General features: G+C 46.9%; 1 protein-coding gene across 4 annotated transcripts in view; it reads left to right on the forward strand.

Annotated features, from left to right (window-relative positions):
• TMEM198 (transmembrane protein 198) overlaps positions 1-27,193 on the forward strand; it is a 104,780-nt gene extending 77,587 nt beyond the window's left edge. For all 4 annotated transcript variants that reach the window (XM_068245949.1, XM_068245948.1, XM_068245945.1 and 1 more), the window contains exons 4-5: positions 16,735-16,934; positions 21,931-27,193. In XM_068245949.1, the coding sequence (XP_068102050.1) occupies positions 16,735-16,934; positions 21,931-22,074 (344 nt within the window). In that variant the 3' untranslated portion in view covers positions 22,075-27,193. The remainder of the gene's footprint in view (positions 1-16,734; positions 16,935-21,930) is intronic.
• Positions 27,194-27,807: the final 614 nt, after the last annotated feature.

The raw sequence follows: 27,807 nt of genomic DNA on the forward strand, positions 1-27,807 counted from the left end.
GGTTGCTCACCAAAACTAGTCTGGTAGAGCACCCGGCTAAAAGAGCCTGAGGAGAACACTGCATTGAGCGGAACTCCACTTTGTCAATTTTACTGTCTGAGGGTTGAGTTACCTGGTTCCTGCTCCGATCCTATCGAGTACACGGTAGAGCGAACTTCACTTTGTATTTTAGCTTCCCTCTACTGAGGTAAGTACATCACTTTTACTGTTTTTCACCTTTGATTCATATATTAATTTGCCTTCTTTAAACAGAATTCTTCCAGTTCTTAGAAGGGAAATTGTCATTTATGTTTGGCATAACCAATGGAGGCTGAGCGTCAGGGACGGTTTTCCTATCTGACCATGACCAAGCTCCATCTTAGCCCACTACCATAAAACAGGAAAAGCAATTTGGGATATAAATACATATTCCGTCATTGGAATTCTGCTCCGACCTGCTGCCGGTGGTTTAAGATTACCGGCAGGATTACGATTCCCATTTAGATGAAGGATTGCAGTAATCGCATTAGGCGCTAGGAATGACTCTACAGGTAGGACAGTTGGTGGGGGGCTTAGTGACGTGTGGATTTGCTATGGGATCCGGGCTTTGGGTCTGCTTTGATTACATGTGTACCGGAGAGTGGAATAATCAGTTTCTTCACTTAGCATCCTGTACACAGTGCCTAGTGATCTGGGTAATCAGGCATGGCTAAGTCGTACGTGGCAAAAAGGCACCAGGAAATTTGGGCGGTGGGAGATGACCGATAGTACACACCAATATACAGCAGTACATTGCTGTAGGAAGTGTTTATGATGCTGAAACCAGGATATTTAAAATGGGCTTGCCAGCTATAAATTCAAATTCCATTTACCCACTGCTCTGAGTTTATCAAGCAGTCTACAGCCTGACCCTGCATTGCAAGCATTCCAATATAATCATAAAGGTTTCTGCTGTACTGAATCTTATCTCGGTCAGCCTGGCTCTATTCTGGTATATTGCCAGGGAGAGGGAAGCTTGTTATCTCTCCTCCCACATTCCTGCTCCTCTTTGATTGGCTGAGGGCAGTTCAGTGTGACACAAAGGCTGAGATGGGAAATACACCTCACCCTTCTTCAGAAGCTGCTGAAATACGATCTGTGCTTTGCTCACATGTGTTTACAAAGCAAGCTGGATATGACAGTGCAGCTTCTAAGAGAAAAAAAATAGGGAAGGAAATTACATCAGGATTGGCTTCAGTCAGAGGCAGTAAAGATGGAAAGTGCCTGAAACAGTTTTTCCTCATTTACTATATAAAATTAACTGAAATCGTAACGTGGACAATACAATACATCTGTTATGTAAGTAGAACAAGTATTTATCTAGTTATATATGTGTTTTTTTTTTCTGGGATAATATGGCTCTCCCTGCTGCTTTAACATGAAATTGAATATCCTGAATGATTGACTATGTTGTAATGTATGTGATTACGGTTCCTGTTTAAGGGCTGGCTTTTACTGAGCAGGACGCAGGTCGGCGCTGGAAGTGATGCGAGTACGCATCAAAATCGCTTAGCAACGACTATAGGTATTCAGGTGCGTACTGCGTGACACTGCTGCATGCCGTCCAGAATCACAATGCCATCTGAGGGCAAGGCATTAAGCCATTGAAGGTATAGGCAGCTCGCCTGCAGGGAAACGATGTGGATTTGGCCCTAGCAGAAATGGGCCATTACAGTTATACCGCTGTGAACTGCTTCCTATGACTGATGACTTGCCAACCGCCATTTACTAACATGTGGTCTAGCCTGCTACCCATCATTTACTTACCAACATATACAGTATACCTGGTTACCCAGGTACTAGCTTACTGCATATACAGGTGAGCCTTCACCACTGCACAAAGGCACAGGGAGGTTAGATACTTACTGTATTTGTTGGACTATAAGACTCACTTTTTCTCCCCCAAAAGTGAGGAAAAAAAGTCGCTGCATCTTATAGTGTAATTGCAGGGAGTTCCGGACATGTGAACTCCTGCCAATACCAACCTCCAACCCGCCGCAATGTCGGGGACTCCCTGTAATGTGCCCATGCAGAGGAGGACACAGGGGACAAATGGAGGACACAGGGGGACACAAAGGGCATAGAGGAGGACACATGGGGGACAGAGGAGGACACATGGAGACACAAGAGGTACAGGGGAGCATGAGGTATGAAGAGGGCATAATCCACAAGATGCCCCTTCTTCATGGATGCACCAGGTTTAGTATATATTTTTTCCCCTGGTTTTTGCCCTCTAAACCTAGGTGCATCTTATGGTCAGGAGCGTCTTATAGTCTGAAAAATACGGTAGGTACACTTTGGGGATGGCAGTAGGATGATTTCCTATGGATTTCAGGCTGATATCTATTGGAAATCACTGAGCAGGCAATAGATCCCTCTGTGACCAGATTTGATCAGCTAGGAGTCTATCTAATGCTGGGCATACACGGGCCGATGCGCCCTTATCAATCGAGCCGCTGATGGCTCGATTGATAATATCCGACAGGTCCGATGACCCGCCGGATAGATTCCCCGCTCGATAACCCGCGGGCGGACAATAGCGGGGAATCGAACGGAAGATAAGGAGCGCCCGCTGGGACGCAGCGGGAGCCGATCCGGCGGCTAATCAAGCCGCCGCAGGGCCGACTCGTGTATACCCAGCGTTAGGTGGCAATACATTTTTCGATCTGACACCAAAGTGAACCTGAATCGAGTAAAATCATTTAAAAGAAACACATGATGTACCTGCAAATGATTATTACATACTTACCTCGCCGTCAGTTCCTTTCACCATTTTTTTTTCTTACAACGATTCCTTCCATTTCTGACAAGATTTTGTCAGAAATTAAATATATTGGTTGCTGTCAGTTATAACTGAAAGGACAACTGATGAGCAAGGTAATGTCCATATTTCTCTGTGGCTCAAGCGGGCGATATTACAGTTTAAGGCCTTGTTCACATTGCGTTCGGCTCGTGTGTCTGTCCGCGGTGGGCTTATTTTGAGGCGTTTTTTCTTTCCGATTCCCGGCGCTTGGGTGGGCGATTCTTTTTTGTGGTTAGCGTTTTTCAACGCGCTTTTCCCGAGTGTTTTGGTAATTCACTCCCTGACGCAAGTCAGGAAGTGAACTCTATGATCAGGGAAAGAATATATATAATGTATTTATTCTTAAAAACACGAACGCAATCGCTCCACAAAGCGGTTTTGTGAGCGTTTCACGTTTTTCCTAAATCTTCTATTGAGGCGGAAGCGCCTTAAAGAGAATCTGTATTGTTAAAATCGCACAAAAGTAAACATACCAGTGCGTTAGGGGACATCTCCTATTACCCTTTGTCACAATTTCGCCGCTCCCCGCCGCATTAAAAGTGGTTAAAAACAGTTTTAAAAAGTTTGTTTATAAACAAACAAAATGGCCACCAAAACAGGAAGTAGGTTGATGTACAGTATGTCCACACATAGAAAATACATCCATACACAAGCAGGCTGTATACAGCATTCCTTTTGAATCTCAAGAGATCATTTGTGTGTTTCTTTCCCCCCTGAGGGGGGATTGCATAGCAGAACCACAACACTGAAGAACTTGGCAGCCTTCCAGACACAGGCTGACAAGTCTGACAAGGGAAAGATACATTGATTTATTACAGAGACTGTGATAGTACAAAGTGCTGCAGTAAGCCAGAACACATTAGAATAGCTTTTGGAACTTGTAGGATGATAAAAAACAGGATGCAATTTTTGTTACGGAGTCTCTTTAAGAATGGCTCAAGCACCGCTTATCTAAACGGATCAGAAACGAACCGCTTAGATATGAACTATCTCATAGAGAATCATTGTGTAAGAGCTTTCAAGGCAAGCTTAGAAAATAAACAAAAATGCCTGCATTGTGAACAGGTCCTACCAGTGTGCTGACCAGGAAGCTGTTAGGGGGTAACGGCCACTTTTTAATGGAGGACAGAGAATTTCATTGATCACAGTGGACAAACAAGACATGGGAGAGGAGAAAGAGATTAATACACAGGAGGTGTAACGATTGTGGGTTTCTATCTCCGTGGTCAGCGCACAAGATGCGCACAGACACAGCGGAAATCCTCCACAAGCGTATGATTAGATAGTACCCAGGTTAGGTGCAATGCACCAGTAGAGGGCAATTCCCACCAGCAGATGGAGCTGTGGAGTGCAGACGAGCACAGCCTCTGCACGGCCACAGATGCCAGATGGGAATTGTACAGATAAAGGCAAAGTAGGGCACGATAGCCCTCCAAAAGAGAGAGCACAGAGACAGACTAAATGTGTGTTCCCCAATCTAGTCACCACCCAGCGACGGCGAACACACATTCGCAGAAACAAAGCGGGAACGCAATCGCAAGAGAGAGGCGATTGCCAGAAGTGACACAAGGCTGAATCAGAACAGAGCACGAGAGTAGCAAAGGCACAGCAAACAACAATGAGAAGATAAGGAAAATAACAAACGCTAACTAAACGCGAACACCGCACTCATTCGCAACAGCGAACGCATTTCTGCACGATCACCGCGCGTTAGGCGCCCAGTGATAAGCGTGCCACTTTAACTGACCATTGACAGACAAACACGAAATAGAGAACGCGAACGCTTGCTAACGGTTACCTCACCGAGCCTACAGCAAGCGTTCGTATCAGACAAGAAAGACAGACAGACAGGTGGGGCTGCCAGTAGCAACCGCTGCTCTGGCTAGCACCCCTAAGGCAGAGATACAGAAGGAGGCACTGCCACTACCACTAGGGCAAGTGCGATCCAGACAGATAAACAGAAGGGGTTACCAGTAGCAACCGCTGCTCTGGTTAACACCCCAAAGGCAGAGATACAGAAGGAGGCACTGCCACTACCATTAGGGCTAATGCAATCCAGACAGATGGATCAGCCAGTAGCAACCGCAGCTCTGGCCTACACTCCCAGACAGACAGAACGATTCCCTGTAGACCGCCGCTTGTGACAAGGCAGTCGAGACACAGAAGGAAGCACTGCCACTACCATTAGGGCTAATGCAATCCAGACAGATGAACAGAAGGGGCTACCAGTAGCAACCGCTGCTCTGGTTAGCACCCCCAGACAGACAGAACGATTTCCTGTCGACCGCCGCTGGCGACAGGACAATCGCAACAGAAAGACAGTACAGGCAAAACAGATAATACAATCTGACTGCACTAAAGGGAATGTCTAGTGCAGTCCCAAGAATTACTCTAAGATATAACAAACAGGCAGGGCTGACACTCTAGGAGTGTTTAGCAGTAACAAACCATTCAAATGACCAGCAAAGGATTCTGGGAGAACATGGTATTTATACTGCCAGCCTTCAAAGGAGGCAGCTAGGCAATCTGCATAACAAATATATGCAAATTCCTCAGCAGCAGAGCAGGTCTGAAACTTGCAAAGCAAAGACAGGTCTATTTTCTAGAGACCTGCAGCCCTCAGACTTAAGGAATGGTCAAACAGCTGTCTGCCCGTGCAGCCAGCTGAGCGGATCATTACAGGAGGTAAGTATGACCTGTGTATGTTTATTTTGACTTTTAATTTTCAGTTCAGGTTTGCTTTAAAGAGTAAAGGCAGCCATACACTGGTCGATGTGCCATCAGATCGACCAGCTGACAGATCCCTATCTGATCGAATCTGATCAGATAGGGATCGTATGGCTGCCTTTACTGCAAACAGATTGTGAATCGATTTCAGCCTGAAACCGATCACAATCTGTTCAGCTGCTCCTGCCGCCTGTCCTCCCCCCGCGCATACATTACCTGAGGCTGGCTCCCGGGCATCTTCTCCACGCTGCACCGCTCTGTTCTTGCTCCATCTCGGCGCTTCCTGTGTCACTCCGTGACCAGGAAGTTCAAATAGAGCGCCCTCTATTTGAACTTCCTGGGTCACTGCAGTGACCCAGGAAGCGCCGGGATGGAGCGGGTGCAGCGCTGAGAAGATGCGGAGAAGACGCCCGGGAGCCCGCATCAGGTAATGTATTTTTCATCGGATCGGCTGCCGCTAGCGACGCGCACTTTACCCGCGGGCGATCGAGGGTAATTTCCCGCACGGCGCGATCGACGGACCGATCCGATTTCGGGAGGAAATCGGATCGTCGGCGGCGTTTACCGCGAACGATTGGCAGCAGATTCGATCCCAGGATCGAATCTGCTGTCGAAACGGCCGGGAATCGGGCCAGTGTATGGCCACCTTAACTGTCGGCCATAAAATAAAAAATCAATTCTTTTTTTTTATCTGGTAAACAAAGTAATAAGCATGCTAACCAGGCAATCCAAAAGTAAAAAATCTCTCTTATTTTTCTTCTCCATGGAACATCTTTCCCCTAGTTTCCCTGGTTGTTATTCGGTACATCTGCCGCACAGAGGAAGTGGCAGGGCATGCTGGGTTTCCTTTTTTTCGTCTTTACTTTCCCCTCAGACTTGACTAATGCAGCCTGATTGGCTGAAGCCTCTTTCCCTCCTGTTTTCCCCTCCCACACCTCTGTTCCTCTCTGATTGGCCAATATTTCTTAATGCAATTGCTACTGCAGACCTGGGTGGGAGTGTCTGAAGACTGGGAGGGGGGCGGACAATGATACACATACAGATTAAGGGAGAAAATGATGTCAGGATTGGCTTCAAGATAAACACAGACAAAATGGAAAATCTTAAAATGGATTTTCTATTTTTTTTTTATCATAGAAAAATCACTAAAATCAAATTGTGGACAGTGCATTACATATGTTATGTAACTGAGCAAGTAGCTATCTATTTATATATGTGTGTTTGTTTGTTTTTTAAGATAGTACCGGTATGGCTGACAGCTCCTCTTTAAAGCAGAACTGTAAATTCCCTGAAAACAAACAGTTTCACTTACCTGGGGCTTCCCAAGACCAGGCCGGCTACGTAGCCCGGGCGGCGGGAGAACGGAAGATCGTGCAGGACCGGCGCGGGACAGGACGGCTGCTGGGGGCTTGGGGAAGCCCCAGGTAAGTGAAACTGTTTGTTTTCAGGGAATTTACAGTTCTGCTTTAAGATATCCACATTAATCATGCTTGCTCTCTCTAACCAGGACAGTTTCAGGCGGTGCCGACTCTCCAGATCTAGTGAGATCCTATGGAGCAGAGGGAGTTCATTTAGCAATAAGTTGTCTGGGTCTGCAGTAATCTGGATGCAGAGGTATCTGCTGCTATCTCACTGTCATCTAAATGAGAAGGCGGTGCGAGCGCAGGAGCGAGCGCAGCCTGTTCCCCTGCCTTTGTCACAAGGAGAGGTTTATTGCTTCCGTCTTTGAAAGGCTGATTTTAAAATGACACAAGCTCCAAAATACCTCAATCTGCTTCAGGATATTTGGAACAGAGATGATTGGGGCCACTGTATGAAGCAATCAGTGGTCTGCCCAAAGCTCTGCCTCACAGGTATAATTACCACTATTATACCTACACAAGCCTGGTTGTGTCTCAGAGTGACTGCATAGTGCTCCATAGCAGAGCAGGATCATCCACCAGTCAACCTAGGCGGTTGTTTGGGGCGTAGTGGGTGTCAAGGGGCCCACCAGCCACTTTGTTTGACCTCTCTTCACTTCAGCTTACCAAAAGGACCTCAAGGGGGCCCCAAATCTACTACCTTACCTAGGGCCCTGTTACATCATAATCCATCTCTGCTCCATAGTGATGGTCATGTCTAGGAGAGCTCATGGAGAAGCATGTGATTTGTTTGATCAGCTGATAGATTTGCAAAGCGCAGTCTTTAAAGGGAACCTAAACTGAGAAGGATATGGATTTTTCCTTTTAAAATAATACCAGTTCCCTGACTCTCCTGCTGATCCTGTGTCTCTAATACTTTTAGCCACAGCCCCTGAACAAGCATGCAGATCAGGTGCTCTGACTGAAGTCAGACTGGATTAGCTGCATGCTTGTTTCAGGCATGTGATTCAGCCACTACTGCAGCCAAAGGGATCAGCAGGACTGCCAGGCAACTGGTATTGTTTAACAGGAAACAACCATATCCCTCTCAGTTTAGGTTCCCTTTAAAAGTAGGTAAGAATAAATGAAATACTGAGAATCACCCATGAAGAGATGGACTAGCCCAAAACTTGTCGGTTCCATCGGATTTCTACTCCCTACTGTAAGTGACAGCAACATAGGAGAAAAAGTAATTTATAGCTCATTTTACTATGGAGGAAACATACATCTTATTTGCATGTGTTTACATGTATTTTACATTTTACAATTATTCACAATAGGGGTCCTTTAACCTCCTTGGCGGTAATCCCGAGCTAGAGTAGGGGCGGAAATCCGCAGCTAAAAGCGGTAATCCCGACCTGTGCTCAGGGTAGCCGCCGGGAGGTCTGTGCAGAGCAATGCGCGCAGCGGGCGTTTCTACATACCTCCCGAGGATCCCGACGTCGGCCGCCATTCTTCTTCCTCTCCTCCGGGGCTCTGCTTCTTCCTGGGGAGATCACCAGCCGGCAATATCACTTTAGAGTTGCAGCACCACCCAGAGGATGGAGGCATAATTGCAGCGCTGGAGCCAGGGAGGTGACTGATTGTGGAACTGCTGCAGATCTCCCTAGCAGCATGATTTTTACCAGGTTTTAGGGTCTGAAAGGGTGCAAAAAATTGCACCGCTTTAAGTCCCTAAAATCCGGAAAGAATCATAACGCCAAGGGGGTTAAGGCTTGTGGTACGGATTAGATTTTGAGTTCCTCCGAGGGACAGACTGAAACATGAACTGTCTGTGTTCTCCAACCTGTGCAGCCACCAATCTGTTGGTAATAATACAAATAATTGCGTTGAATACCATCACACTTCTCCTTTAAGCTGCCTGGAGGCCGCCGGGCCGTGTAAATGAATTGTTTTCTCCTCTTGAACCCGTCCGCTCGTCCACAAGCCCCGGCTGCCTAATTTGTCCAGACTCAATTAACTTAGCAGCGCCCCCGATGACTCCCTGATCCGAATCTAATCAGGATCAATGGCCGGCAGTCACGGCCGCCGCGCCGCTTCCCAATCACTAACAGCTTGCCCCGCAGGCCCCTTTCCTTTAAGAAACAAAATCTCTTAATCTTTCCTGCGATAAAAGGGCCGGGAAGTCAGTTACAATCAGAAACATTGTGATATCTCAATTATAGAACCCGCCGCACGCTCTCCTATATATTCCCAGACTCCGATAGGAACAGAGGCGCTCACTTAAAGGGACTCTGAAGCGAGAATAAATCTCGCTTCAGAGCTCATAGTTAGCAGGGGCACGTGTGCCCCTGCTAAACCGCCGCAATAGCGCCGCTAAACGGGGGTCCCTTGACCCCCAAACCCCCCACTGCGACACTTGGTCGCAGACTTGGTCGCTCCTGGAGGCAGGACTAACGGCTGCAGCCCTGCCTCCAGTCGCGTCTATCAGCGGCGCATCGCCGCCTCTCCCCCGCCCCTCTCAGTGAAGGAAGACTGAGAGGGGCGGGGGAGAGGCGGAGATACGCGCTGACAGACGCGCGTGGGGCAGGGCTGCGGCGGTTAGCCCTGCCCCAACCAGGAAGCGCTCCCCCGCATTACGGAGGGGATTTGGGGGATCAGGGACCCCCGTTAAGCCGCGGGATAGTGGCGGTTTAGCAGGGGCACACGTGCCTCTGCTATCTATGAGGTCTGAAGCGAGATTTATTCTCGCTTCAGACTCTCTTTAAAGGGACCACTGCGGAACAATGGTTGAAGTATCATTATATATATATACTGTATATGTTGTTAGGTTTAGAAGGGTTGCAGCCAGCACGCGGTACACAGTTGTATAAAACAAAAGTCTGTTTATTTGCAGCGGTAACATAAACAGCTTTACTTCAGCATCACTTGGAAAGTAAATGGAAGCTTGCTTCAGCTTTGTAGTCCATAGAAGTAGTAAAAGTCCAGTTTATTCAAATACAGTTCTTTTCCTTAGGCCAAAGCTATACAAACAGCAGTCCAAAGTATGGTTTGGCCTCCAGCAATGTCTCCAAACAGACTTGTCAGGAACTCAGCAGCACACATGCTTCTCCACATCAACTCTACCCAGACTGCATGTGAGCAGCTACCTGTATGCAAATTGTTGCTAGAGCTTCCTCAGCTCCACAGAAAACCAGGTGTGTACTTGGGTGGAATGGGAAGGCCCCCCCTTCCTTCCCTCCCATTCCAGGAATCCGACCCTGGAAAAGAAACAACAGCTTGCTGCCAAACAATACCCAGACTCCACTCCAGGTACACATGTGGTTCTTAAAGTGAACCTCCAGACTAAAAATCGACTCAGCAGCACTGAAAAGGCCTGGTGTTTCTTTAACAGTTTTACAGCATCAGAACTTTGTTTCTCTTAAACAAGCCTCATTTTTAGCTGCACAGAAGAAAACTGCCCGGGCAGTTTTCCCCTTATGCTGTGCAAAGCATGATGGGATTTCTGATGTTGTTGTTCTCATTCTGCTGTTTTGGTGCAATTTTTTTTTTTAACATTTTGATTTTGACATTTGAAGCCTAACGTGTGCAGCTGGGAGGGGTGATCAGGATAGTTGGAACTGTGTCTCCTGCTCCTTGTCACCTCCTTTCAACCAAAAACATGGCTGCCCCCATGACAAAGATGGCTGCCCCCATGAATCACAAACATTTGCCTGTTCTTTTTTAAACAGGGTGGGTAAAAGATTATATTACCTATCTATTCTAATTAACATTACTAATGTAACTTAATGACAGTGTGTTTGTTCAGGCTGAAGTTCCCCTTAAAGGGACCATAGTCCAAATAGTGGGGAAACATACCTCGCACCCAGCCTCGATGACCCCATACAATATATATATATATATATATATATATATATATATATATATATATATATATATATATTGAAAAATTTGAATATTGTGCCAAAGTCCATATATTTCAGTAATTCAACTTAAAATGTGAAATAGACTTATTCTATGAAATAGACTCATTGCATGCAAAGCGAGATATTTCACGCCTTTATTTGTTATCATGTTGATGATTTTAGCTTACAGCTTATGAGAACCCCAAGCCTCGGATCATTAGAATATGGTGAAAATGTTCAATATTCTCAACTCAAAGTGTCAGACTCTAATCAGCTAATTCATCCAAATCACCAGCAAAGGGTTCCTATGTCATATATTAGTTTCACCCTTTAAAGATACACTAAAGTCTAATTTTTTACCTTATTTTTCTTATTCATCTTCCTTCAGCAGTAAATTCTAAGCTGAATTGTTGCATCCCCGCAGCAGAACGAGTTATTTATAGCCCTGAAATTGCCCTGCAAACTTCCAGGGCTTGCATCATTGTGCTTCCTGGTAGAGGCAGAGCTGTGCACAGTAGCTCTGCCTCTTCTCCAGTCAATCTCCGCCGATGGGCGGAGATTGACTGGAGTAAAGGCAGAGCTACTGCGCAAAGCTCTGCCACTACCCGGCAGCAAAATATACAACCTGCAAAGTTATGGAACTTTGACGGTCAATTTCATGGGTATAAATAACCGATTCTGCGGCGGGGATGCGGCGATTAAGCTTAGAATTTACTGCTAAAGAAGGATGAATAAGAAAATAAGGTAAAAAAAAACAGACTTTAGTGTATCTTTAAGTTGATTTACTGAAATAAATGGACTATAGGACGGAAGTCTAATTTTTTGAGTTTCACTTGTATATATTTATTTATTGTATTTATAGAGCGCCAACATATTGCGCAGCGCTGGACATTAGTTTAGGTTACAGACTAATACAATACAGGAATACATGCAAACCAGATCACGCAGCACAGTATGAGTACAAGGTAATGCTTAGTCAGTCACTGGGTGGAGCATGGAGATTAGGCAAGTTAGGTTCACTCAGATCCATAGGATGGGTGTACGGTTATAGAGGTGCGTGATCAGGTAGGAGACACAAGGAGGACATGAAAGGTAGGGGACCAGAGTTCAGCTGCAGGTTTAGAGCACTAGTGGGGGGGTGGGGGGGGGGGGGGTGCTAGGCCAGAGTGAAAAGGTGAGTTTTGAGGGCCTTCTTGAAGATGTTGAAAGAGGGGGAAACCTAATTGGGGGAGGTGTGGAGTAGGCCTGAACGATAAATTGAATTTAAACCGAAATCGCGATCACTAAGATAACGATTTCAGAATTGTCAAAACGGTGAGTATTGCGATGACGTCATTTCCGCATAGGGGAAGTTTGAAGAAGCGGCTTCATACATCCCCCAAGTCCCGGCGAGTGCGGCCCGCAGCACCGGCAGCGTTGGACATACCTTCCGCACGAACCCAACACTGTCCATCCTCTATCGCCGTCTGCTGGCTCTTGTGCACGGCATACTTCCTGGTTCCTGTATGTCACATGACATACAGGAAGTATGCCGTGCATTAGATCCTGCAGGAGGCGAAGAGGATTGACGGGCATCGCTGGACTTGTGCTGGAAGATATGTCCAGCACTGCCGCAGCTTTGGGGGAGAGAGGGGGCACAGAGAGAGACCCAGAGGGGGTACAGAGAGGACACAGAGCGGGCACAGAGAGAGACCCAGAGGGGACCCAGACAAAGGGGACACAGAGGGTGCACAAAGAGAGACGGGGGGGGGGGGGCTGACTATGCTTGATTTGAAGGAAATCGTCATTCGAATTGAAATTGTGATTTTAAACAGAAATTGCTCAATTCAATTTTTTCCTAAAATCGTTCAGGCCTAGCAGGGAGTTACTGCAGAATACAGTACAATTCCTTTATAGTAAAATCCAGGAAACCAGGAGTTTACTATATCAAAAGTACTATATCAGAATTGGTCTTACACTGTATATTTATACAGACGTATTTGCAGGGAGCTGAGGACCTAGTTTACTATATCCATAGGTTTACTATATCAGAGTTTACTATAACGGGATTCTACTGTATAGAAAATAGCTAATATCAGAATTAGAATCAGGTTCATTCAACAAATATGACAGCTTCATACCTGGAATAGTTTTTTGCACAGTCTCAACATTAGGGCAATTTTTACAGACACGAACAAAGGTGTGACAACTGTAAATAACTTTAGGAAAAGTAATAATAGCGCAGTAGATACAAACACAACTACAGAAGAAGACACACAACTGGGATTTCGTAGGGGTTGAGGAGACTGTGGGAGTTGTGCGGAGGCTGTGGGCCAGATCTCTCATGAGGCAAGGTGAAGCACTTCCATCAGGAGATTACAGGAGCAGCATGTTTGTACTGTGTTTACACTCACAGCAAGTAGTCAGAGTAGGAGAAAAAGTGATAGGAGAGAGAGCGAGGTGATGAGGTCCTTATCAGGGAAAAGCAGCTTGTTGTGCTGTGTGAGGAGTCTGACAGTGAGTGGGGGAGGGGGGTAGCAGGAGAGCAGCAGTGCTTCATTTGACTTGCACAGCAGAAGGGAGGAGGTGGCCCTGCAGTGGCTGAGGGTGAGCGGTTTGTTAGTCACAAACTCGCAGCCAGCCAGTGTGCAATTGTGTTGAGCTGCAGCATGTCATGCGAGAACGTTAAATGAAGCTGAGTAAATTTGTTAGTTGCTGACTGTGCGATCAATCAAATCGGGGGGGGGGGGGGGGGGGGAGGGGGGGGTGCATCAGGCAGCAGAAAGTCTAGAACCATCCCTGGTGGGGGCAGTGTTGTGTTGAGGAGTTGAGGAGGAGGAGGAGGATTGCCGGTAGGGGTTGAGGAGACTGTAGGAGTTGTAATTCCATTAATTTGAAGCAGCACATATTTGTTGCCATTATTGCCATCTCATTAAACATTCTCAGAAAATCACTGGGTTTGTAAGATACTTTTTGTTTTTTAAATAAATGTATATACCTTGTTTTAATTATATACTGTATATATTTTGTATTTAATAACATTGATACATTTCAAATACAGTAGAATCTCGTTACAGTAACTCTGGATATAGTAAACTTTGTCCCCAAGTCCCGAACATGAGCCTGTATGAATATACAATGCATGACTAATCCTGAAATAGGAAACTTCTGATGTAGAGAACTACTTGGCCTGGTCCTGTGAAGTTTACTTTAAAGTGGACCTGAACTCTTGCACAGAACAGAAGGGACACAAAGAGTAAAGGTGGCCATACACTGGCCCGATTCGCCGCCGTCTCGACAGCAGATTCACTGGGATCGAATCTGCTGCCAATCGTTCGCGCTACACGCCGAATTTCGATCCTTTTCGTCTGATCCCGTCGATCGCTCCATGCGGAAAATTAGCGTCGATCGCCCGTGGGTAGGGAGCGCGTCGCTAGCGGCGTTCGAGTGCCCGACGACTGACGCAATAGAGCGGCAATACATTACCTGCTCCGTCGGCACGACTACGCCCGGTCACCGCTGCTCCGTGTCCGTGCTGGTCTCCGGCATGCTTCAGTTCCTCCGGCCCGGCAGGAAGTTTAAACAGTAGAGGGCGCTCTACTGTTTAAACTTCCTGCCGGGCAGGAAGAAGTAAAGCATGCCGGGGCCGGAGACCAGAGCGGAGACGGAGCAGCGGTGACCTGGGGACTGGAGTCGCGCCGGCGGAGCAGGTAATGTATGCGGGGGGAGCGGCGGCAGCACCACCACCACAACAGATTGTGATCGGTTTCAGGCTGAAATCGGTTCACAATCTGTTTGCAGTAAAGGTAGCCATACGATCCCTCTGATCAGATTCGATCAGAGAGGGATCTGTCAGTTGGTCGAATCTGATGGCAAATCGACCAGTGTATGGCTACCTTAATGCCCCCTGTATTTGTTTACAGAGTTTAGTCTGTCTAATCCCCCCTTATCTGTGTTTCATCACAAATTGTAATTTGATCTCTTCCCTGTGTCACCTGACCATGGCAGATAAGGCCATCTGAAAGCACATGCAGTTAACTCTATGTCTGCTTCCATGAAAGCGGGAAGTAGACACACTGCTGATTTATTGCAGGATTTCTATCAGCTGTAACAATGAAAGGTTTTTCTGTAAAGGTTATTATGCTGTTGCTTATCTTTTAGAGCAGAGAGGACGTTCTGAGTTCAGGTCCGCTTTAAGTGGATTTTACTGTAGTATTCTTAGTGAGGGCCTAATTCAATAACACTTGATGCAGTTCTCCCTTAAAAGGAACCAGAGTTGAGAAACATACAGTATGGAGGCCTCCATATTTATTTCCCCTTAAACAATACCAGTTGCCTGGCTGTCCTGCTGATCTATTTGGCTGCAGTTGTGTCTGAATCACACACCCGAAACAAGCACTCAGGGCTGTGGCGTCGGAGTCATAGAGTCGGAGCCGAGGCGGTTTAGCTTGTAGACTATACTGGTCAATTAGGTGCAAATAACTCCACAGCTTGAATGCAAATTGCATGCAGCATGGAACTGAATCAATCAAATATACTTCCATCTGATTGCTCTAGACCAGGCATGGGCAAACGCGTCCCTCCAGCTGTTACGGAACTACAAGTCCCACAATGCATTTGCCTTTATGAGTCATGACTGTGGCTGTCAGACTCCTGCAATGCATTGTGGGACTTGTAGTTCCTCAACAGCTGGAGGGCCAAGTTTGCCCATGCCTGGGCTAAATGCAAACTGCTCACAGCCTCATATTGATCATCTCTACTGAAGGCTGGTCTGATGTCTGCAGGGGACCCTGGATGTGGACACCATAGCCTAATAGGAAAAACAAAATAATACTTACACGAGCTCCTGTTCTGAGGCCAAATAAATAAGTACAGTATATCTCGTTATAGTAAACTCCAAGGGACCAGGAAACGTGGTTTACTATATCAGAAGGTTACTATATCAGATATTGTCCTAGAAATATCCCAGCATGCCCCGGTACATTCTCTGCTGCACAGAAGCAACTCTGTCCTCCCATTGGAGGTACAGAACAAGCACTTGCACATTTGGTGGGCTACAAAGTAAGTACGGTATACCTTAGGGCTGCATAGCCAGGCTGGACAAATCACTGGTACAGTATCCAGGGCTCCTTAAGAATTGCAGCCGTCACTGAATAGAGGCAGCCACTCTCTGCTTGTGAGTGGCTCTGACACCTCTGTGGGTGGGACTTGCAGCGCGTGTCCTGCAAAACTTATGCTCACACTTGAGCCAATCATGAAGCCTCACTACAAAATTCAGCCATTATTATGATAAGCAAGGCAGGATTTACCATAAGGCACTGTAGGCACGTGCCTACAGGCGTCTGGTGATGGAAAGGCAGCTCACTCCCCTCCTAGAGCGCCTCCCTCCTACCTTACCTATGCAGAGTTCTGGTGAGAGTGAGGTTACTCAGCCTGCTCTTGGCATTCCACTGACAAAATATCCCTTCAGCTGGTGGCATCTCTAGCTACTGTACTGAATACTTGGGAGCACCTCTAGTTACTTAATACTGAGGATAGCTTTTAGTATTAGGTAGCCAGAGCTATCCTCAGTATTAAGGGGCACCTATGATGGTGCGGTTCGGCGTGTGTTTGTAAGTTCATGGAGGGCATGGTCTAGGGCGCCAGGACATCTGTGCCTATAGGCTCCCGTGATGTAAATCCGGTCCTGATGATAAGCCACTTGCATCTGTAATCCGAATGGCTCCGATACCTCCGTGGGCGGGACTTAGCTCTCTCCTCTCCACTCTCCTTAGTTTTGCACTCTCCTTACGTTTTATTATATCAGTTTACTAAATCAGGTGTTGCTCCCTTAGACTTATAGTGGAGATTGGCCGGGACCTGGAGAGGTAGTTTACTATACCCGAGTTTATCATAACAAGATTATACTGTATATTCATCTCCTGTTAGATTTCTCATAATGAAATGCATTGTTTCCTTCCAGTTATCATCAGCCGGCAGCAGCGCAGAGTCCAGCTCATGAAGATCAAACAGCGAGAAGAGCGAAAGGAGAAAAAGAAGAAGAAGAAGAGGCCTCACCATCATCATCCTCACCCCCAGCACAAAACGCCCCACCCACCCGAGCCCGCGTTCCGGAGGAAGCCCACCCCTATACGCCGGTTTGATGGTGACGTTATTTCCCCGGTAAGTCTCCTGCTTTGTTGTTATGGAATTTTTCATTTACCCCGGTTAAAGGGTACCTGAACTGACATGTGACATGATGAGAAAAATATCTGTATGTACAGTGCCATGCATACATAAAACTAGGCTGTGTTACTTTTTTTCTCCTTCCCTAAAAGGGTTAAGAATTCATGTATGCAAATGACAATTTCTTTTAGTCAGGCCTAGCTTTGGACTATTGGGTAACTCTCACTGATAAAGCTGATTACTCACCGCAGCGACAAGAAAGATGGATCCAGCAATGTCTCCATGACGACGAGTGTCCATCTTCAGCCGGCGGATATGCGTGATGTCACACGGCATTACACGATGGGCGGGAACGGGAAGTCAAGCGATCGCGGTACTTTGTGCAGAGTCGTCAAGGGTCTTAAAGATCCAATCCGCCACGATGGTCATTATTGTCGTGCAACGCTAAATGACGACTGCGTGATTGCGTGTCTGTACCCACGTTGCATGATTGCGGAAGCAATTGCTTGTCGCTCAAAGTAGTGCTCGGTGGGAAAATCGCCAGGAAAAAGTGAGTTGTGGGTATTCAGCTTAAGTAATTACAGCCATAAAACTCCTGCCTGCCTGAGAACAACTTTTGCTTCAGGGAAGAGATAAAAACCAAGGTCAATAGTTCATAGGTTGTGTCTCCGGAACACTATAGGCTCATACACATGTCGGATTTTTCAATCGACCGGTCGTTTGGACAATTGAACATCCGGTGGTTCGGACGTCAAATCGGGCGTGTGTACAGTCGGTCATTCACCTGATAAGACTGGATTTGAACGATCCGCCAAGCGGATCTGTCAAAACCAGTCTTATCAGGTGAACGACCGACACATGCCTGATTTGAGGTCCAAACGGCCGGTCGTTTGCAAAAATCCAACGTGTGTATGTACCTTAAAAGACTGTTATTCAGCTGAGACAATGAAAAACATTAAACCTACAGTACTTTTTTAGCTTTTAAACACAAATTTGTGTGACTTTAAAAAAAAAGGTCACATTTAGGAGTAGGTGGATAGATAAAATGGTTTATCTCATCAGTTTATTTTCAGCTCAGGTTTGCTATAACAGAAAGGCTTTCTTCACATCTAAAATCGAAATCGCTGATGCCAGCAATTTACGATTTTTTGTGTGATTTTTTTTCCCCCTCCCGGCGCTTACCTGCACTTTGCGATTTTATGTAAGGCGCTTTTCAAAGTGCTTTTGCAGAGCGATTTGTTTTTTCACTTCCTGACGCATATCAGGAAGTGAACTCTTTGACCCGGAAAATAATAAATACAATGGGCTTGACTCGCTAAACCGTGATAACTGATATCACAGTCTCACTAGCATTTTGCGCGCTTTATAACGCGCATAACATTTTTTTGCGCGCAGTCACGAATTTTCACGTGAAACCGTGAATTTGTGCGTGAAAGAACGACCGTTTTTGTTTGCGTGCGACTGCGACATCGGTTATCACGGTTTAGTGAATCAAGCCCAATGTATTTATTCTTAAAAGCGCTGAGGAAATCACTATACCAAGCGCTTCAAGCGTTTTGCGATTTCCCTATATCTGCTATTATAGGCAAATTGCCCCAAAAATGGTACAGGCAGCGCTTTGGTGAGCGGATTGGAATCGAACCGCTCAGATGTGAACTCTCTCATAGGGAATCATTGCACAAGCGTTTTTAGGGCAATTTTTAAAATCGCTGGCACTTAAACAAATGCGAAAAGGTGTGAACAAACCCAAAAGGAAATTTTTGAATAGTAGGTAAACTGCCTCGGGATATAGAGTGATCCTGCAAAAGACTGAAGCTGGCCGCACATGCATTGATATTTCATGATGACTTGATTGAATCTGCTAATCAGACGGGTGAGCATGTGGTGGGATTGACACACACGAGTGCAGATACTGCTGTACACTCATATACACATACCAAGCGAAAGTTTAGCACTTGCAGAATGACTCTTAAAAATAATATTTCATGGTATTCAGCTACAAACTGACTTGTGTAGTGATGATAAGCACTGCTTAGCCAATGTATTAAAACCGCTGCCTAATATTTGTGCCATCAATACAGCTCGGACCCATCTAGGCATGGACCGACCACACAAGACCACCAAAGTTCATCCTGTGATTGGTATCTAGTTCTAAGAAGTTAGCAGCAGCTCCTTTAAGTAAGTTCAAGATGAGGCCTCCATGGATCCAACTTGTTTTTCAGCACATCCCGCAGATGCTTGGCCAACAGTATGTCTGTGCTACAGTAGATCTCCTCGGGGATCGGAATAGACAGACTAGTCTTTGCTCGCCATAGCACATCAATAAGCCTTGGGCGCCCAGGACCCTGTAGTTACGGTATTTGACCTGTTGCTCTTCATCAGAGCGCTTTTATTAGTAACCAACAGAGCAGTTGAAAAGGGTACAGGTGGTGTCCTGTTTAAAAGGGGCCGCACCGCTGTGCGAACTGCGGCTACTTGTAGCCACGGTTCGTATAGTGGGCAGCTCCTGCGCCCGATATTATAGCAGTCACCCTTCGAAACAGGATGTGTTTTAAAGGAGGGTGGTTAAGGTCAGGTGAGAAGAGGGAGTAGAGGTTAGCTGCCCACTTGGGGGGGAGGGTTGAGGTTAGTTGCCCACCGGGGGGTGGGGGGGTGAAAGGGTTAGGCATCATTGGGGGGGTTAAGTGATAGGAACCACCAGAGGAGAGTTTTGTGTGTAAGTAAGTAAGTTAGGTCATAGTTAAGCATCGGTAAATATTACTGATATTTTACTATTTGAATGAAGTACTGTATATACTCGAGTATTGGTCTAGAAATTTAGGTCAGATTCACTTCATAAAAGTATAGGGGTCGACTTATACACGAGTCACAGGAAACACTGAGCACACTGAGTAATGTGTGTACTACTAATGACATTCCCATTTGCAGCAATTTACCCTGTGGTAAGTGATACTTTGAGGAAAGGAAATGCCAAGAAAACACAGGTCTGAAAGTCCTGGTCACAGCAAATAAGGAAAGGGGCAGGGGGAAATACTGGGCTGCATAAAGGGGGTGAATAATTGCTGCACTTGGGGGCCTGGAGGAGGTATTGGCTGCACAGGACAGGAGGGGTAAATGGCTGTAATACTGTATGCAGTGCAGTCATTAACCTCTCCTGGTCCCCAAGTGCAGCCATTAACTTTGCTGGGTAGACTTATACTTGAATCAATAAAGAATCAGCTTAAGAGGGTCAAATATTGGAGTCGACTTATACGCAAGGTCAACTTGTATTCGAGTATATACGTTAGTAGAATATCAGCCAATGTACCAATATTCCACTACCAGTATCCTGCACCATTTTCAACAGGCGCAGATGCAACCGCCGCATACCAGGAATACCCAATAAGACCCCATAGTGATGCTCTGCCAGTAATCCCACCATTACAACTTGGCCCTTATCAGTATTGCTCAGATCCTGATACTAGCCCAATAAAGGCCCATACACACGTCTGATTTTTTTTAAACGACGGGTCGTATGGACGTCCTGTCGTTCAGTCGTTCGGACGCCAAATTGGGCATGTGTACAGTCCGTCGTTCAGCTGATAAGACTAGTTTTGAGTGATCCGCCTGGCGGATCGCTCAAAACTAGTCTTATCAGCTGAACGACGGACTGTACACACGCCCGATTTGGCGTCTGAACGACAGGACGTCCAAGCGACCCGTCGTTTAAAAAAATCCAACGTGTGTATGGGCCTTTAGTCTAATCCCACACAGCAGCTTCTATAACCCAATTTACTGAAAAACTTCACCAACCTGGGCTTCTTCCAGCTCCTGTAGGCTTGTATGTCCCTCTTTCTCTTCCCGCTCCTCCTCCTCGCTCAGCTGTTTGGCCCGCTACAGCAGCTGAGTCATGCAATAATTAATTTCACCTCTGTGTCCTTTAAAGTTGGCCATAGGATAAACTTATGAGTAAAAACACACAATGAGGTAGATTCACAAAGCCGTGCTAAGTCATAGCATGGCCGCGCTACAGGGCCGGGCCGAGGCATAGGCTGGAGAGGCTCCAGCCTCAGGGCGCAGTGTAGGAGGGGGCGCAGAATTCATTCAGCTGTCATTCCTAATTGTGTTTGAAGCAGAAAGAAATAAGAAAAGGGGATACATGGCAGTGACTGCAAGCCAGATAACTAGATATTAAGGTGTTGGGGAGGTTGTGGGCCCTGTGGCCCTCTTAGTCTAATAGCAATCAGTGTGTGACGGCTGGGGTGGCAGGGATGGAGGGGCGCACTTTGGTGTCTCAGCCTTGGGTGCTGGAGGACCTTGTCCTGCCTCTGCCGCGCTATGCTTTGCGCGCAGTTTACCTTGCATAAAACTTTACGCGTGCTATAACAAACGTTTGCATGCGTTCATGTGGTGCAACGCATACTTTTGAGTGCATTGTGCCGCGTGAACGTGCGCAAATGTTTGTTATAGCGCATGTAAAGTTTTATGTGAAGCATAGCGCGGCCGTGCTATGACTTAGCACGGCTTTGTGAATCAACCCCAATGCATGGCAGCGTGTTGAATATGGAACCAGAGCAGAGTGCCAGAACTGACCTTGGTCCACCACCGAAAGTACCTGCAATGAGCAGATGAACCATCATAGCACCATTGAGTATTACAAGTACACATAGAGCACTGGAAAAGGTGACCTGGTCTAATGAATTCTGTTTCCTATCAAAATTCTCAAGATCTTAATCTGGTTGAGTATCTGTGTGATGTGCTGGGAAAAAGGCTTATTCATGGAATCTTACAGGACCTAAAGGGTTCGCTGCTAACTACGTTCCAAGGTCTTGTAGCATCCATGACTTGATCCAGAGGTGTTTTGGAAGCACAATGGGTTCCTGCACAGTTTTAGGAATGTGGTTTTCATGTCTTGGCTAATCGGTGTATGGTCCTTCCTTCTAGATCCTGTTTTTTATCATTGTGAAGCATTGAGTAGGTCTTTCACCTTTCTCTCTCTTTTTTTGTTTTCCAGAGCTACATTCAGAGTTTCCGGGACCAGCAGTCGGGTTCCTCTCGAGGCCGGATAACTGGAGCCCACACAGTGGTGGACCTGGACTATGACTGCGGATCCCGTGTGCCGCTAACCGCAGGGGCAGCGACGGCCGTCCGAGTATAGCGCAGCGTGGTGACAGCAGGGAAGAGCAGCAGGAAGACAAGGGGGTCGTTGTGATGCTCAAATGTTTGCGCTGTAAGAATTCCGGCACTTGGGGGGCGAAAATCTATCCCACATCGTGACATTCCAACAACACTGCGCCGGCACGCTGCGGAGCCTCGGAACTCGCCATAAACTGCTTACGCTCTGCTCTGACTCCCACCTACCTCTGTACAATTTCTAAAGCCATTCCTACCTACCTCCCTGCACTCCCAGGTCAAGATCTCTCAGACCCTTCCTCCCGCTTCGGAGCTGAACCCACTGGACAAGACTGTCAGCCAGGCAGTGCGCTTTTGTGCCTAACAACTCCACCCCCTCCAAGACCGAAACGTCCAAGCATCATCTTTTCCTGAGCCTTTTACAGCGCCACCTGCTGGCCAAGCTGACCAACACTGGGGCATGTTTTCACTTCAGTATACAAACATGGATTTTTGGATATGTTGTGTATATTCTGGAATTAAAAAAAAATTCTTATTTAAATTATAAACAATGACTACTTTCCCAGGAACTCTTTCAGACCCAACAGGAGAGACGAAAGACTTTTATTTCAGGAAAAAAAAGCCACAAGACTGATTTGGATGGGTAAACTTTTTTTCTGAAGTTTTTCAAAAAGGATGGTGATTTTTAACTTATTGATACGGGTGGGAGGGCAGAAGGACATGACGTGGGTTTCTAGTGTACAATGCAATGATTTTGGTGGAACTCCCCCCTTTCAAAAACAAAAAATATGCAGACATGGCTGGTTTAGCATAAGGATCCTTCATTGTACCTACAGAGGGTGTGTCCTTCTATGATATATTTTACAATATGCAGCACAAAACGGAGGTTTGATGGTTTGCGGGTGTAGCGGACTGTCGTGGAAGGATTGTTGAGTGATTGTGTCGTGGCCCAACGCTCTCCCTAAGGATTTGAGGTCAAATCACAAAGGATGTGACCTGTTTTACAATGGGACCAGCCCTTTTGCACCCCTTTATAACAGCTTTAAAGTGAATGTAAACCTAAATAAAGAAAAAAACATACTTGCCTAAGGAGAGGGAAGGCTCTGGGTTTGATAGATCGTCCTCTCTCCTCTCTCGGGCAAGCTTGCAGAAAAGCATCTATTGGCGGCGCTTCCCGGGATACCCCCGCAGGGGGACACAGAAGTGTGGTGGGAAATGGGAAATGGTGGAAACAACATGTTGCTTTCAGGAAGGGCTAAGCAGCAGGCAGTGGCAAAAATCAGGATCAGAACGCTACGTTGTGCAAACAATGTTAAACAACCAATAAGCGATTGTACGGAAAACTGTCCGTTCATTTGAATGGACAGCGTTTAACGCTGCAGAACTGTTAGTGTGAACCAGACCTCAGTGTCCAAAAAGAATGGTATAACTGAGATATATATGGTAGGTCATAGCTATCAGAGGAACCTGCTAGCATGAAGACTGCCAGAGAGTAGGTGAGTATATTCTCTTTAGTCCCCAGACGGGTTTAAAAGTTTACCTGAAGACTCAATGTAAAATAGAGTCATTTGAAAGTGTTTTATTTTAATTTAAATCTTCATCCAGGCTGATGTACAAATAGGCTACTTTCACACTGGTGCGTTGCGTCAATATAGACAAAAAAAATCACATTGCTAACAAGATGCAATTATATTGTAATGGTGCGATCACATCGGAGCGTTAGAATTGTTGTGCGACGGATCCAGACATAATTACTATAATTATAATTAATATAACAGTTACTGCATAATGCATGTGTTCACAGCGGCAGTGAAGCATACTTTTCATTGACTGTATGCTTCACTATAGACAACGCAACCCGCATATGAAGTGTGATGGGACTTTTCCCCCATTGCTTTCCTGTTTTTCCAGGGAACACTATTCAATGCCCCCGTGTGAAAGTATCCTTTTAGAATAGGAACACCCCAGGCAGAATCGTATATATATATGCGTTTACCACTATGTGCTATGGAAAACGCATATGCAATTCTGCCTAGTGTGTTCCTACTCATAGACTTTTTACCTCACATTCTTTGTGGATCGATCCCAAAGTGTTTGAATGATAAACTTCTCTATTTGCCCTGAGGTCTGGTAGCCTTAAGGGGCCCATACAATTACCGATTTTCCCGCCGATATACAGCCGATTCGATCACTGTGATCGAATCGGTTGTGAAATCGTTGCACAAACGCTGACTGAACGATCGATTTCCATCCAAAATCGATCGTTCCCGTCAATTCCTGCGGAAGATTTTGCTCGATCGCCAGCGGGTCGGGAGTGCATCGATAGCGGCGTTCGAATGCCCGACAAAACGACGCTAGCGGCAATTACCTGATCCAGCAGGCGCGAGTTCCCCTCTGTCACCGCTGCTTCTTCTCCGCGCTGGGCTCCGAGTCCGGCAGGCTTCACTTCTTCCTGTCCCGGCAGGAAGTTTAAACAGTAGAGTGCCCTCTACTGTTTAAACTTCCCCGGACAGGAAGTACAGTGAAGCTGGAGCCCAGAGTGGAGAAGAAGACAGCGGAGACCAGGGGACTCGTCTGGCTGTGACCAGATAAGTTATTGAGAGAGAACCAAAATGTAGCGAGGTGAACTCTGAGAACTTTGGTTAAATAAAAAAAAAAAAAGATTTTAGGATTTCAAATTCAAGCTGAACTAAGCCCGGAGCTGAAGTTGTTAAACTCTGAAAGCACACGGGTGGTTTAGTGTGAGGCTGCTTTCACAGTGGGATGTTACAGGCGCACGTTAGAGCAGCCTGTAACGCACCCCCACCGCACAGCAATGAAAAAATCAATGGGCTGTTCACAGTGCCCACGTTGCGTTACACGGTAACGATTCACGTCAAGACAACGTACTGCATGCAGTACTTTATCTTGCGGCTAAGCCGCGTTAGTCTGTTTGCACTTGCTCAGTACGGGTGTTTTTTTTATTTTAGGGGCGGAGAGGAGGCGGGGAGAGGCCGCTACGTAGCCAGGCACACATGGCTACTTGGCATTCACTGCACTTGCAGTGTTTACTCTTTGGAGCGGTCGCTGATTGGCTGGCGGGACCACGTGATGCGGAGAGCTCCGCTCACGTGGTCTCCGCAGCGCCTCCGACAGAGCAGGCGCACCAAGAGCTGCTTGTAATGCGGCTCTTGGTAGCGTCCTGCTCCAACACCACCACGCGTTGCGTTAAGGGCACGTTATGTGCCCTATAATGTCCCCTAAACGCAACATCCTGGTGTGTAAGTAGCCTCAATGATGCTTTTGGCACAGCATTTTATAATTGAAAATATTTAATAGCCTTGCTTAAAGGGACCCTGATCAGTAAAAATGAACAAAATTGGTACTTACTTGGGGCTTCCCCCAGCCCACCGTAGTTCAGGAGGTCCCACGGCATCCTCCTGGCTCCCTCCCAGCCTCGCTGCAGAATTGACGACCGTTGACACCCAGACACTTCCTTAACAGTGACGCTACGTGCCATCATGTCAGCCGGCTTGACAGTACTGAGCATGTGCAGTTTTCTAACTTCAAACCGCGCATGTGCAGTACTGTCACGCGTAGGGTCACCGTTAAGAAAGTGACAGCCCGACACTCAGCCCTGGTGTCGCCGGTCGTCAATTCTGCAGCAGGCCTGGGAGGGGCGCCAGGAGGGACCCCGTGGGACCTACCGACCTACGGTGGGCCAGAGGAAGCCTCAGGCAAGTCCCGATTTCATTTATTTTTACTGCTTAGGGTCCCAAGTGTACCTGTAATGAAAAAAAAAAAGCCCCTGGAGGTGCTTACCTCGGGAGGGGAAAGCCTCTGGATCCTAATGAGGCTTCCCCCTGTCCTCCCCTGCAGCTCCGATCCAGCGCTGGCAGCCCCCGAAAATGCACCGGCAAGCTTGTCGGCAGTGCGGGCTCGAGTATCATAACAATTTTGTGAGTGCCTCTCGCAAGCTCATTTGCGGCTTTCGTTCGGGCCCAGGCAAAAATAGCCAAGTTGTCTGTGCAGTAGAGCGGTTCCGATCGGATTTGGCTATGTCCATCTAAACCCGAACGAAAGCCGCAAGTGCGCCCATGCAAGGCTCTCACAGGATTGTTATGGTTCGGGGTCCCCACAAGGATCAAGACAAGAGGAATGGAGGAGGAGGGGGAAGCATCATTAGCATCCAGAGGCTTCCCCCTCCCGAGGTGAGTACCCCCAAGGGGCTCTTTTTTAGTTACATGTTCACTTTACCAGCACTGGTGCACCTATCCATACACATGCAAGAACCCTGCAGCTTGAGGTCTTCCTGTTCAGAAACTCCACTTCCTGTGAGCTGCACGTCTACAGCCGGCTGTGCTGGCACACAATATCCCGCCCATTTCTTGTGCCTCACACTAAATATTGATGACGTGGGCGGTGAGTCATGCAGCTTAAGAAACAAATGTGCAATCTGTATCCTTGCTCCACCCTTGTCACTGCCTCTATCACTGGCCTTTGCAAGCCACGTTTCAACCATGTTTTCTACCACAATATTGGGAAATGTAGTCTGACCTCTATTACTTTTCCTGCTTTGGGAGTCACATGGTCTCTCCCGCTTGATCCGCCCACCAGCTAAATCTACAGAGGGCAGGAAGCTAGCTGTATTTTGTTAGGCGGCAGATCTGACACTCTTTTTCCATGCACCATTTATGCTTGGAAATCAGAATGGCTGTTGTTAGGGTATCCCTTCTTTAGGTTTGGATTTAATTGGGCTATAAAACCACTCACAAGGCAGCCATATTGTCTTCTGACAGTAATACGACTTCCAGGATTGTGGTCTTCCCTTGTGAATAAGGTTTGTCAGGAACTGTGTCCGGAACCAGCACTGTCACCAGTGAATGTTGACATCTAGTTGTCACAAGTTTCATCTCCATGAACGGCTGCCACTGTTTGCGTCCTACTACGTAGGAGAAAGTCTCTGATTGGCCAGGCTGGCTGTGTAGCTGTATGAGTGGGGGAGAGGCGTTGGGCCGGCGTGTGAGAATTTGATTGGTTGTGTACTTTTTTGGAAGGGGAACTTTTTCCTTCTTGTTTTAAATATTTTTATCTGTGCCAAACCCCAGCTCCCCTGTACATAGGCCCTAATTCTTCATTGTTAAAGTAATTTATTTCAGCTCTTATTTGACGTGTCCTGTTTTTTTGTTTCTTGTCTGTTGTTGCCTTGGTTGAAAACTCAATTATTAAAAAAAAAAATCGGTTATAATCATTGCAGGTTCCATGGCTCCCCAAATGTGAATTTCATGACCCCTACTGATGAAAACACACACACACATAACAAAACCGGGATGACTGGACAAAGTCATGTGAGAGGTAATAGGGGAGTGATGTGTGTCATGTGACTGCACACTATGCTTGTATTGTAAGTTATAAACACCTTGTGTAGACAGTACATGCATGGCATCCCTAATGGCCCATACTCACGAGGGACTTTTGTCGCCTCAACACGCGGCGCGCGCGTGTTGCGGCGACAGGTCGCCCGTGAGTATGGGCCGTCGCACGCGCGCGCGCCCCCGAACTGTCGCCCGTCGCTATGTCGCCATGCGATTGAAACTTTCAATCGCATGGCGACAGTCGCCGCTGCCCCCCCGCCGCAACTGTCGCTAGTCCGCGTGAGTACGCGGACTAGCGACAGCAACCTCCATTGAGGTTCACAGACCTTCCGGTGAGCTTCCGGCGGGGGGAGGAGGAACGTCAGCGACAGCTTCCGCCTTGCCGCTGGTCCCTCTTCCGCATG

The sequence above is a fragment of the Hyperolius riggenbachi genome, chromosome 7, assembly GCF_040937935.1.
Source record: "Hyperolius riggenbachi isolate aHypRig1 chromosome 7, aHypRig1.pri, whole genome shotgun sequence".
Lineage (NCBI taxonomy): Eukaryota > Metazoa > Chordata > Amphibia > Anura > Hyperoliidae > Hyperolius > Hyperolius riggenbachi.